Genomic DNA, 12,058 nt, shown 5'->3' with positions numbered 1-12,058 from the left:
GTTATCTCTGTGTGATCTCAGTCTTTGCGCACAGCATTTTTCTGAACCCGGGCATAAGAGAGGATTTAACGAGTCAAAAGGTTTTTAAAGTTCAAGAATTTTTCCTCTCTTAACAGCAGTGAAACCAAACTGAAAATGAATTTATTGATCCCGCAAGGAAATTAAGTTGAATACATGGTTCAACCCAGAATCAAACCTGCAGCCTTCCAGTTCTGAGTCCATTGCATTGCTCACTGATCTATATTTTTTTAGTATACTCACATACACAGTCAAACAGAAAGAGGCGATTCGCTAGTATTTGATTTAGGGATGAGGGCACAGGGCTACATTATTTTAAGATCAATTATTAAAAAATCTCCATTGTGAATGTGTGCTGGTCAGCCAAATTAAGTACATGTGGATTAAGCCATTAGAAGTTGATAAAAGTTGATATAAATACACAAATGAAGCATCCTGACTGAAATGTTGACTGTACTGTTCCTGGCCCAGATAAGGTGGGTTTGGCACCATCATGTGGCCAATTAGGATGACTACACAATATATGATCAGATCACGCTCCTATGTACCTCCCCTAATTATAATTGTTGTCTCTTCATTCTTTGAAAATGGAAGGAGTTTAGAATTATTAGAATCCCCACTCTATCTGGCCACCAAACAAATCTATGGTGCCTATAAAAGGGTTAATCTCCTCAGATGTTGTAACCTTTTATTGCTTTCACTATCACAATCAACAGACTTTGGCTTTTCTGACAAAAAATATTACAGAAACTTGGAATATCAAAAAAATATGCAAGTAGTAAAAATGCTACTTACATAGCATAAGCTGCAGAGTAGGTATGTTTATCTCAGGTATTTCCTTAACTTCCACGTTTCCAAAATCATCTTGTGAGGGTTAGTGTATCACGTCATGGGATAATTACAATGAAAGCTTTAGGCAAAAACACAGAAGACTGATGATCTGTTTTGTATTCATCTGGCATCTGTATAATACTGGTGCAGGTTTTGCATATACAAAACTGGAGCCAGAAAGAGTGTGAACATGTTTTTATGGTCTAGCTTTGTTTAGCTGAGTCTCAATACATTGCCAGATAAAGACTATTTCTCTGTTATGACACACAGGGTTTCCCCCAGAAAACTTGCTAAGCCTGGTGGTCCAGGTGCCGAGGCCGTCCACCGGTGGTCCAAAGTGTTTTTATATTAAAAGATGTGGAGTAGACAGAAGTAAACATATTACAGAGTAATTATATGTTATGGGAAAACATCACCAGTGAAATGCTATCTAAACACACAACTAGTCTTAAAAACAACAATTCAAAAAATACAATTAAAATGAATTTCAGTTATCTGCACTTCTGTTTAATCCAAATCAAGTCAGCAGCTCCATAAGGGGCCCAGGGCTTCAGGGGCCCATAAATGCTAATATTTTAACACAGACCACAGATACATAAATTTAATATTTGTTTATTGAGATGATCAATGCTGCTAAATTTGATTTAATGCTTTCAGCATACATAAATTAAAATATTTTAAATTGTTTAACATTTAAATGTAAGATTTTAAGGAACTGGCAAGTTTACTTTGTAACAGTTCAAATAATCTTCATACTTAGATTGTTTTGTTACCATAGCTACAATCTGACGCTCCGAGTTTAATATTTGAGTTTAAGCTCTGTTTGTTCACAAATACAATTTAGTAAACTGCAATTAAAACTTATTGCTTTTTAGGTTGGCCAATTAAACTACTCCCCCTCTCCCTTATTTCACTAAATCTAACACAGAAGCTGTTAGAGGTGCTGATGATTTTACCATGAAGAGGGGCCCCACAAATCTGGAACAAACTTCCAGAAAGTCTCCAAGAGAGGTGGTTAGACTGTGAGATTATCAACCATTTAAGATAGTTAGCTTAGCTACAGACTGTTTACCTCCATTTCACTTTAATTCCTCTGCCTTCTCCCAGTGATCTCTAGAAACAACCAATCAGAGGCAGGAGGTGGGTTTTAGGGTGTCAATAACAATCTTCAGCCGACAGTAGAAGGTCAGGGGGAGGTAGAGGAGATTCATCTTTTCTCAGATTGTCTGTCTCATAAACTCTCATGACAAGAAAGCAAGGCACTTATACATGCCTTTAAAATTGTGCCGCTTTCTATGGGTCAAATAGACTCAAGAAATTGTAACAGCAGGGGGCCCAATTTAATTCTTTGTCATGGGGCCAAGTTTCCTGGCAGCGCCCTTCCCTGGGAGTAGTGATGGACTATGAACTGAACCTTCAGAGTCACATTAAGACAATTACAAAGTCGGCCTTTTACCACCTGAAGAACATCTCCAGGATTAGAGGACTGATATCTCAGCGCGATCTAGAGAAACTCATCCATGCATTTATCTTTAACCTCATTGATTACTGCAGCAGCGTCTTCACAGGTCTGACTAACAAATCAATCAAACAGCTGCAGCTGATCCAGAATGCTGCTGCTCGCGTTCTCACTAAAACCAGGAAGATAGAGCACATAACACCAGTGTTAAAGTCCCTACACTGGCTCCATGTAGCTCAAAGAATAGACTTTAAAATACTGTTGTTAGTTTATAAATCACTGAACGGTTTAGCACCACAATACATTAAGATCTGCTGTTGTAGTATCAACCTTCCAGACCCCTCAGGTCTTCTGGTTCTGGTCTGTTAGGCATCCAGAACCAGAACCAAACATGGAGAAGCAGCATTTAGCTTCTATACACCACAAATCTGGAACAAACTTCCAGAAAACTGTAAAACAGCTGAAACACTAAGTGCCTCTAAATTTCGACTAAAAACCCACCTGTTTAGAGTTGTCTTTGAAATGTAATCACAAATTTATGATGGAACTTGACTTAATGTAGTTTTTTTTGTTGATTCTGTTGCATGACTTTGTGTTTTTGTGTTTGTAATGATGTAAAGCATTTTGAAATGCCTTGGTGCTGAAATGTGCTATAGAAATAAAATTTGATTGATTGAAACTAATACCAACTTTTGGCATTTACATTTGTTTACCTTTATAGTGAACAAAACACTGTTTTCTTTCGCAATAGACTTTATTCCTAATATTTTGTCATTTAATCTCATTGAATTAGAAACTTGAGAAAATGTGCTGTTGCTGCTATGCAATATTTGAGCTCCAAGGACAACTGCTTGATGACATTAAAGACTCGTGGCAGAGTATAGTCCAATTGACTTGACAGAGGTCAACATTATCAGAGAGATACAGTGGGATAGGATGGACAGATATCTCCTCTACTTGTTCTTGCCAAGTGTCCTCTGTTTCTCTGCATGCTCAACGATCTTCTCTTCCACAAAAAGACCCTTCCGTCGACGGACAGCGTTCATGTATTTCAGGGCCTGGTTCACAGAGTCTGCCTTCTCTCCAAAATGCAGGTATTCTTCTTCTGTGGTAGGAACCCAGTATGGGTCACTGCTGATCACCTGGTTTGCAAACATAACAGGCAGAGTCACCATGTCTCCATGTGTATGCAAAAAGAATTTTTTTTCTGACAATTGCAAAACAAACCTCATTTATAGAACATGTATTATGTTATAGGGATATGAATACTTTTTGATGGTACTGTATAAAAATTATCGCATAATGATCACATGGCTTTTATAGCAGAGGAAAAACAAATTCTGGCTTTTCATAAAAGAATGGCTAAAAGTTCACCTCCCAGTGGCTGAAAACCAGCTGTGGACTGGCCAGTCCACTTGTCCTCTTGCGGATCTCATCAGCAAACCCGAAGCTCTCAGCAACAGGAAGAACAGCTGTGATGATAAACATATCTGTCCCTTCTTTCATCTCTTCATGGAGGACTCGACCTTCTCGCTTTCCAAGTACACCATAAACCCGGCCTTATGAACGAGAAACAACATGCAAAGTCAGGGCAGCAACTGCAGACATCATCCAAAAAAAAAAAAAAAAAAAAAAAAAAAAGCATGGCAATTTTATTTACACAACATTTTCAGCAACAAGGCAATTTAAAGTGCTCTACATGATTAACAGGAAAATAAAACAGGAAACCAGCAAAAAACATTACATTGCAGTGGGGAAGTAGGAAAAGTGATGGCAGGATGCAAAACAGATGAGGCTTATAACGTTCCAGTTGATGTTAATCAAAGGAAACTCTAAGCAAATAGGTTTAAGAATTAGATTTAGAGTTTATACTTTGTCACTGTACACATGTTGCCATGGCTACGTTTGCATCCAAAAAACATGAATGCCAGAGTAGTTTCTCAGGAGGAGGTTCTTGACGCACTCAAAATAAAAAGCTCTCACGGAGAGTTTTCTGGTTTCAAAAAGAGCATTTTTAATGCTTATAAAAATAACAGAAATATTCTCACAGTTGACTTCATACAAAAAATTGAAATATAAACATTCATTTTGTGGTAGAAAAAGTGTTTCACGCTTTATTCAATCTCTGCAAACAATCAGATCAACCACAGCAGCTGCTTTTGCTCGTTAATCACAGCAGGAGGCTGACCAGACGAGGAGGCCCTACGCAATAAATAAAGAAATAATGAAACAAAGCTTTTTTCAGAGTGGCCTAAATGATGAAACAGTTCGTAAAAGCTTGGAACTATTTATGCAATGATGTATTAAGAAAAATACACCCTTACCCAGCACCTCAGCAGTTGCCATGATCTCACAAGTGTACATAGCTGCCATCAGTCTCTGGGGCTGAGCCTGGAAGGCATACCGGCATGCCTCCTTCATGGCCGCGATCAGCTGGCCGGAGACTGGCCCGTAGCAGTCCACAGAAGAAGCATCCATCTTTCGCTCTGCTGTTGCATCTACACTGTTTCCATGTGAACTGACATCTCGAAATGCTTCAGGGGAAACAGAGTCCTCTTTCAAGGTGTCTGAATTTTGTGAAAAAGGTACAGACTCAACATCCCACCTCTCAACCGAGAAGCAAACTCCCATCAGGGGTTCTTCACACATGGGACCAGACAGGGTTGCAAGTTGGAAACCACTGACAATGCTGTTATCAAAGTCTCGGAGTGGAGAAGCTGGAGCTCTAACTTGATCATTACTGTGTCTCCACTCAAGACACTGCCACACTGACGGTCGGCTGTAGTCTTTAATGCTGTTCAGCAGAATGTTGGGACCATACCTGAAAACAAACACAAAAACCAACCAAATTACCAACCCCATGAAGTAATATTAACAGAAAAATGCTACATGAATTTGCACCATCATTGATAATAAAAGCTGAGATTGTTTGGAAATGGTTAAATCTGCTCAGGGACGCCACCAAGACTGACCTCCGAGGCCCAAAAGCCCAGATCCGTTCCACAGCATTCCGCCACTTTCTTCCCTGCAGCAAGCTCTTAAGATGGTCTTTCAGTTCTGCAATAGCCTCCAGGATCCTGAGATTTATGTCCATGGCTCTCCCCTCCCTGAGGGATGAGTTCATCAGCTCCAAAGCCCGAATTAACTCAGAGTTTCTCTCCAAGAGAACAGTCACCTCTGTCCAGAAAGACAAGACAGCTGAGCTGAAGTCACCAACAAGTTAGTACCCATTAAAAATACATTCAAACTTCAAACTCACTGGCACATATAGTGCATCACTGTTCAAGTTCCTTCATGTTTTTAACCTCAAACATCAAATACCACGTCATTCATTTAAAGCCATACTTGGACTGAGTTAGTGTGTGTTACCTTGTGGTAATGGGATGGCCCGTACACAGACAGTAGCAAGTCTGTTAGGAGTGGTGAGGGTAACAAGACCGTCAGGGTCCACATGCTGGTAGTCAGATGAACGACCCTGAGGAAGCTCTTTTTTCACCTAAAACACAGTCAACTGGTAAGCTGGTGGTTATTTCCGCTGCTCATAATGACTCAAAAGCTTGCTGTCAATTATGACTGAATCAAAGAAAAAGACTCATTTACTCCTCGTATAAATTTGCAGAACTTTCTTTCAATATCTGTAAAAGACAGTGACTCTGTCTTCAACATTCTGAAAAACATTAATGTGACTTACCTGATGAATGACAGCAACTTTTTGTTGCTTGCCAAGTTCCTCATTCACCATATCCACCTTTGGAGGTCGCACCACAGTTTCTCTGAATGGAATGATGGGCTTAGACACGCTAATCTCTATCTTGGCAAACCTTCCGAGACAAATTAGACAAAGTGAAAGAGTAATTAGTGCTATACTGACTCCTTTAGTGCTGTATTACAAAATCTATTCCAAACTTTCTACAATTAACACAAAATATCCAGTGTAACCTTCAACAAAATGCACAACTTCCTCTTTCCAGTCAACCTGCAATGTATGTATATTATTTGATATTATGCAGTAGATCTACACTGTAAAATCTGTTTTGATAAAGTAAAAGAAAGAAAATGCTTGTGAATTTGACTGAACCTCTTTAGGGTAGGGTTAGGCGCACCGCATTATAAGGCACATAGAATAGACGCTGCAGTAGAGGCTGGAGTTAAGTTATGCATTCACTAGATGGAGCTGCACTAAACGGAATGTCAACAAAACAATCCGACTCCGGTCGGCGAGGAGAGCCTTCCGCGACTGGGCCGGGGCGTGGCCGGACGATGGTCACCCTTCTCCGTTCGCGCATAGCATGTTGGTGGAGAACGTGGTGCTAAATGACCTGCAAACGACCTGATTCTAGACGGTGGGTAGGTAGATGGGTCAGTCAAACTTTATTAACAAACCAGCGTTCTGACAACTATCCCAGCATGCACCGCGCGCTTCTTCTTCTACGGGGGAAAATGAAGTCGGCGGCTGCTTACCGTAGTTGCTAGACCTGTTGTGGCTCAATATTGGTCCATATATAAGGCGCACCGGATTATAAGGCGGACTGTCGGCTTTTGAGGAAATTGAAGGTTTTTAAGTGCGCATTGTAGTGCGGAAAATACGGAATATTACTGTTCAGTGATAAAGCACCTTAAATACCTGCAGTACCGAATATGATGCACACATTTCAACACCATTTAAATGAAATATAACAAAAACTTTTCTATTTAATTGTGCATTAATTCAAAATACAAAACATTAATTTAAAAATGTGAATAACAATGCATATATTATTTTTACTGTAAGTTGTCTGAAATTGGCAAAGACTTTCCTGGAAAACACATATGACCAATTTCATGCAAGAAGACATTTTGAAAAGGGGGCGGGGGGAAAGCTATTTTTCTGCTTGTAGTGCAATAATAATCCAGTAGATGGCAGAATACAAGTCTCAAATTATATACAATAGGTTGTTAGGGTAAGTGTTGGTCATACAAGTGGCGATAACGTATTTTTTTGAGCTGCGTTGAAACGCAACATGAGCGCTAAGACGCTCGCGCCGGGTTTACAACTGTGCAACAGAGAAATGCTGCTGCTGTGTGGAGCTGCAGAGGTATGGGTTAGAATCACGGCAGCAAACCAGCAAAAGGCAAAGAACTTTGCACAGTTTATCCTTCAAGTTAACAGTGAGTTAAGTAATGCTGTTGGATGCAGATGTTAAATAAATGATGACTAGCTAATGCCAATATATCAAGTTAAGCTTGTTAACAAAAATAGGCTACTAATTCTGATGTTATGTGTGTTCAAACGTAATACTGGTAGTACTGGTTACAATTACTTGAATAACATTTTTGGGGCAAGTGGTACTTATAAAAGTAGTTTTACTGCACTGTACATTTTTCTTTTACTTGAGTAATATTGTTATTGATATTATTACTTGAATATTTTGCATTTAAATGAATAGACTTCAGAGATCTGCAACATTAAAAACATTAGATTTATGCAACGTATGAGCTAATGTTTATGCAAATTTGAACAAAAGTACTCAACATTTTATTTGTCACTGTTTACATCCTTCTTGTTTATTTGATATTAATAAAAAAAATATTTTATTTGAAAGGTTACATACATTCTCTTTATGTATTTATATTAAAGTAAAGGGTCGTTTTGGTCTGGCGCCCCAAACTAAGCCAATGCCTCCCCTGCTAAATTCCTCTGTAGCTGGGGCTGATAAGTAATGAAATGAAAGGGCTATGGTCCCATTTTTATTGTTAATGTGTTTCTTCCTATTGAGCAGTGAAAGTAAATAAAAGATGTTATATGTATTTAGCTTTAGGTATGTACTTACTGGAGTTTTTTTATTTGTGCTGCAGAGCCACAGCTAGCTCCTCACTTCAGACACTGAGGTTCCTCAGCACTGTTGTTGCTCATCCTATACATTGGACTAAACCAGTGTAGCCCAAAGTGGATCCTGCATGTTTTAGTTCTCTCCCTGGTTTAACACACCTGGATTCAATGATGGCTCATTAGAAGGCCAAAGAAGAACATGGACATGCTGAAAAGGTCGTTGCAACCACCAGAGAGAGAACTAAAACGTGCAGGATGCCGGCCCCCGAGGACTGACTTTGGGCACCCCTGGACTAAACCACTGTTCTAAAAAAAAAAGGCAGGGGGAACAGGGAGAACCTAAAAATGCATTCTTATTTTTTTCCTAGATGAATGGCGGATTTATGTCATTCTAGCAAGTAAGAAAAGTTTATTTATAAATTGCTTTTCAGAGTCATAAAATCACAAAGCGCTGTACAATAGAAATCAACTTTAAAACCATACAAAACATAAATATAACCAACATAAGAATCACAGTAAAATCAGGCGATAAAAGCCTGAGAAAATAAAAATATTTTTGGTTGCTTTTTAAAAACGTCCACTAAGTCAGCAAAACAGAGCTGGAAGGACAAACTGTTCCACAGCCTTGAGGCAACCGACTGAAAGGCCCCATCCCCTTTAGTTTTTAACCATGTTCGTGGAACAACCAGGAGATTCAGAGTTTGAGAACGAAGACCATGAGCAGCACAATATTTAGTTAAAAGCTGACAAAAATAATCAGGAGCCTGGCCATGTCATTCTTTATTTTGCCTTTTCATATTTACATTGTTTAACTACAAAGGTTTCCTTTATGATGGAGGGAAGGCAAATCTAGAGTTTTCTAAAATTTGGGGGGTCCAGACCCCCGAATCCCTGGGATTTCCAGTCATGCTGCTAACCCTGAATCTCCTGGCAGGACACCAACTACACACCACTGCACCGTGTGGCAGAGTCTCTCTGATTGGTTGATGCTCCGTATCCAGCAGCAAAAGTTCATATTTTCCAACTCTAGCGTCGGCTGCACTGCATTCCGTGTGGAACGCTCAGAACACTTCAACCACACAGCGCTAAATGCACGCCACATAGACTTTGCATGCAACCCAGATGATCCTAAGACCCAAATTGGGTTTGGTCTGATACGCAGCATTAGTCGCTCTGCTCCCCAAATTTGGAATTCACAGCTCCTCGATCTACAAAACATCACCTCCTGTCACTGTTCAAATCTCGTCTGAAAACACGTTATCTTATTTCTTTTTAGTTCTTTTTTATTGCACTCCTATTCCAATTGTTCCTTTTGTTTTATGTTGGTTTTTTTACTGTACAGCGACGTTGAGTGTCCTCAAAGGCACTTTTAAATGAAATGAACAATAAACATAATATTATTATTAACAGAAAAGGTGGAGGGAAAAAGATGTGATAAAATACGCTCACCTCTCTCTGAGGTCATCTAGACAGCGCTGCAGGTGAACTTCTCCAGCAGTGACCAGAACGTGCTCTCCTGTTTCCTGTATCAGAACCTCAGCACATGGATCTGCCTGGTTCAACAAACGCATCCCAGAAACCAGCTTTGGCATCTCACCTACAGCATACATGTGGAAAATGTTCATTTTTATTGCCATTGCTGTCAGTTCAGCAGGTATCAGTTCATTTCTTCTGGTTTAATAATTCAACTGAGTCAAAAACAAAACGTTGGTGATTCCAATGCTAAATCAGCAACTTCATTCAGACCTGGTGTTAAACTTCCTGCAGGTTCAAGTTTAATAACATCAAATGAAGAACATCAAGGATTTTGAGCCAATGGAACTAGCTACTAGAGAGAGTAAGTGCCCTCTTACTCTCTAGGGCACTTACAGTTTCTAGAGCAATTTTCAAGTGAGTATGACAAGCTGAATATCATAAACCTCCACCCCGAATCTCACTCCAATAGTTGTTAAGCAAAAGGACAACAAACGCACCACAGGTGAAGTCAAGAGGAAATGTGGAATGGGTGGGAGCCAGCAGATATTGTATCTTTAACAAGTGAATCACAAACTAAATGTCTGATGAAACCTACTTGGATGTTTTGGCTCTACAGCAACCCGCACAATGGGTGCAGCTTCAAAGTAGAGTGGGGTAAAGGGGGAACAAGCAGGGGAAGTTGACAGGGTAGCTGTCTTTAAGACACAGTCCTCCAAACCTCCAATGCCTGAAAAAAAGATGACAGAAGATGGGCAATAAACAGAAAGGTTAGGAAGACAAAGTAGAAACAAAAATCAAGTGTTAGGGTTCCAGCTGTCATTTCTGTGTAAAACCTAGAAGGAGCTACAGGGAGATATCAAACAAATACTCGGCCCTTTGGGCAACACTGGCAACAAATCTTTTATAGAGAAAAGAGCTCAGCTTCTGGCGCTGCCTCAGGAGAGGGAGGAGCATCTTCAGAAAGGAACAGAAAACAAATCAATGAAGAATCATTAGGTGGTTGTATCCCAGTAGAAAACATTTGTGGAAATTGCTAAGACTTTAAGGAAAATCTGTATTAGCAATCGATTTTACTTGAACTGTTTTACTGTGCCAGACTGGTGACCTGTCCAGGATGACCCCGCCTCTCGCCCAAAACGTTCTCTGGAGATAGGCACCAGCAACCCTCCCGACCCCACAAGGGACAAGGGTGTAAAGAAAATGGATGGATGGATGAACTGTGCCACTTCTTACATTTTGTTCAAAATATGGACAGCAAGACAGAGAGAATAACCCCCCCCCCCTTCACAAACTCTATCAACAGAAGAAGTTGGTGCTGAGATGGGACTCTTTTTTTTTGTTTTGGTGGAACAAATGGTAGTTCCCGGGTGGAAATAGGAAAATCTAGGGCTGGTTTAGCACAAGAAGGCCTGAGTAAATGTGAAGATGTCTGACGTTTTTCCAAATACAGTGCAGTCCTGATAAAAAGGCACATAAATAAATGATCATATTTACCCATAACATTTCCAGCAGGGATTTCCTCCAACTCTTCCAGCTCTCGGCCCATAAGCAGGTAAAGGTTTTCCACGGTACAACAGGACAGATGAGGTACTTCTTGAATACAGTCAGATGCACTGCATCCTTCTGGCAGCTAGCATGGAAAAAATAAGAATATAACATGTTAGAAAAAGCGGCACAGTGTTTGTTTTTTTTTGTCATGACTGAAAAGGAAAATCTGTTATGGAGCAGGAATATGGTACAGTCCAGCAACATAGAAGGCATCTACCTCCATCTTGGCTTAGAAAAGGCTGAGAACATGGCTAATGATAATAATAACAGTAATAATAACAAATTATAATGAAGAAGAAGAGATGGGGAATAATTAAACACAAATGTACCTGCGTGAAATCAGTTTTTCTCATTTTGGATACCATCTCATGGTATTTGCATCATTCCGTTTCAGAACTAATCCATTGCTATTTGTGTCATTTTTAAGTAGTCTTCTTTCCTTGTAGCTTATTTTCAGATTTGAAATGATCCTTGTTTCTTGGTCCCCATCCCTTGGTCCGAATGGGGACAAAAGTTGAAACGTGTTACATTTTTAGCTGGTGTGCTTCACTTTCACACTGAACTGTGTCAAACCTACCAACCTTTGAAAAACCTGTCCCCACCTCGCCTGTGGGGGCGTTGGTGGGGAAGTAACTGTAATAGAAAATTTTATTTTTAACCTAATTTCATGTTTAATGGAAATGCCGAATGCCCAACCTGACAGTTGTCTTAAAAACCTGACATGTGGAATGTAGTTTGTACCCCTGTTTGACCCTGCACCCATGACAAACTGACAAAGAAGAATTAGAAGTTTCTCCTGAAATCCTTATCGGCTCTCTTTCTTGCCATAAAACCGTTCCCTCCAAAGAGGTGAGGGACGGTTCATGAGGTCGGGGTCAGGATTGTCTCTGTATATATACCGTATTTTCCGGACTATA

General features: G+C 39.9%; 1 protein-coding gene across 3 annotated transcripts in view; it reads right to left on the bottom strand.

Moving 5' to 3' along the window:
• Positions 1 to 1,029: 1,029 nt before the first annotated feature.
• Positions 1,030 to 12,058, bottom strand: part of efl1 (elongation factor like GTPase 1) — a 34,140-nt gene continuing 23,111 nt past the window's right edge. For 2 of the 3 annotated variants that reach the window (XM_015011332.2, XM_088004039.1), the window contains exons 15-23: positions 11,088 to 11,223; positions 10,189 to 10,320; positions 9,567 to 9,714; positions 6,000 to 6,129; positions 5,678 to 5,804; positions 5,281 to 5,485; positions 4,633 to 5,129; positions 3,683 to 3,867; positions 1,030 to 3,450 (exon numbers count right to left, since the gene is read on the bottom strand). In XM_015011332.2, the coding sequence (XP_014866818.2) occupies positions 3,262 to 3,450; positions 3,683 to 3,867; positions 4,633 to 5,129; positions 5,281 to 5,485; positions 5,678 to 5,804; positions 6,000 to 6,129; positions 9,567 to 9,714; positions 10,189 to 10,320; positions 11,088 to 11,223 (1,749 nt within the window). In that variant the 3' untranslated portion in view covers positions 1,030 to 3,261. Of the gene's footprint in view, positions 3,451 to 3,682; positions 3,868 to 4,632; positions 5,130 to 5,280; positions 5,486 to 5,677; positions 5,805 to 5,999; positions 6,130 to 9,566; positions 9,715 to 10,188; positions 10,321 to 11,087; positions 11,224 to 12,058 lie in introns of those variants that run through there. The other variant, XM_088004040.1, reaches the window with a different exon arrangement.

This window comes from Poecilia mexicana, unplaced genomic scaffold, assembly GCF_051168715.1.
Source record: "Poecilia mexicana isolate PSO_F unplaced genomic scaffold, ASM5116871v1 scaffold_3, whole genome shotgun sequence".
Taxonomy (NCBI): Eukaryota; Metazoa; Chordata; class Actinopteri; order Cyprinodontiformes; family Poeciliidae; genus Poecilia; species Poecilia mexicana.
Note: the sequence above shows the minus strand (reverse complement) of the source record. Positions and strands in the feature narration are given on the sequence as shown.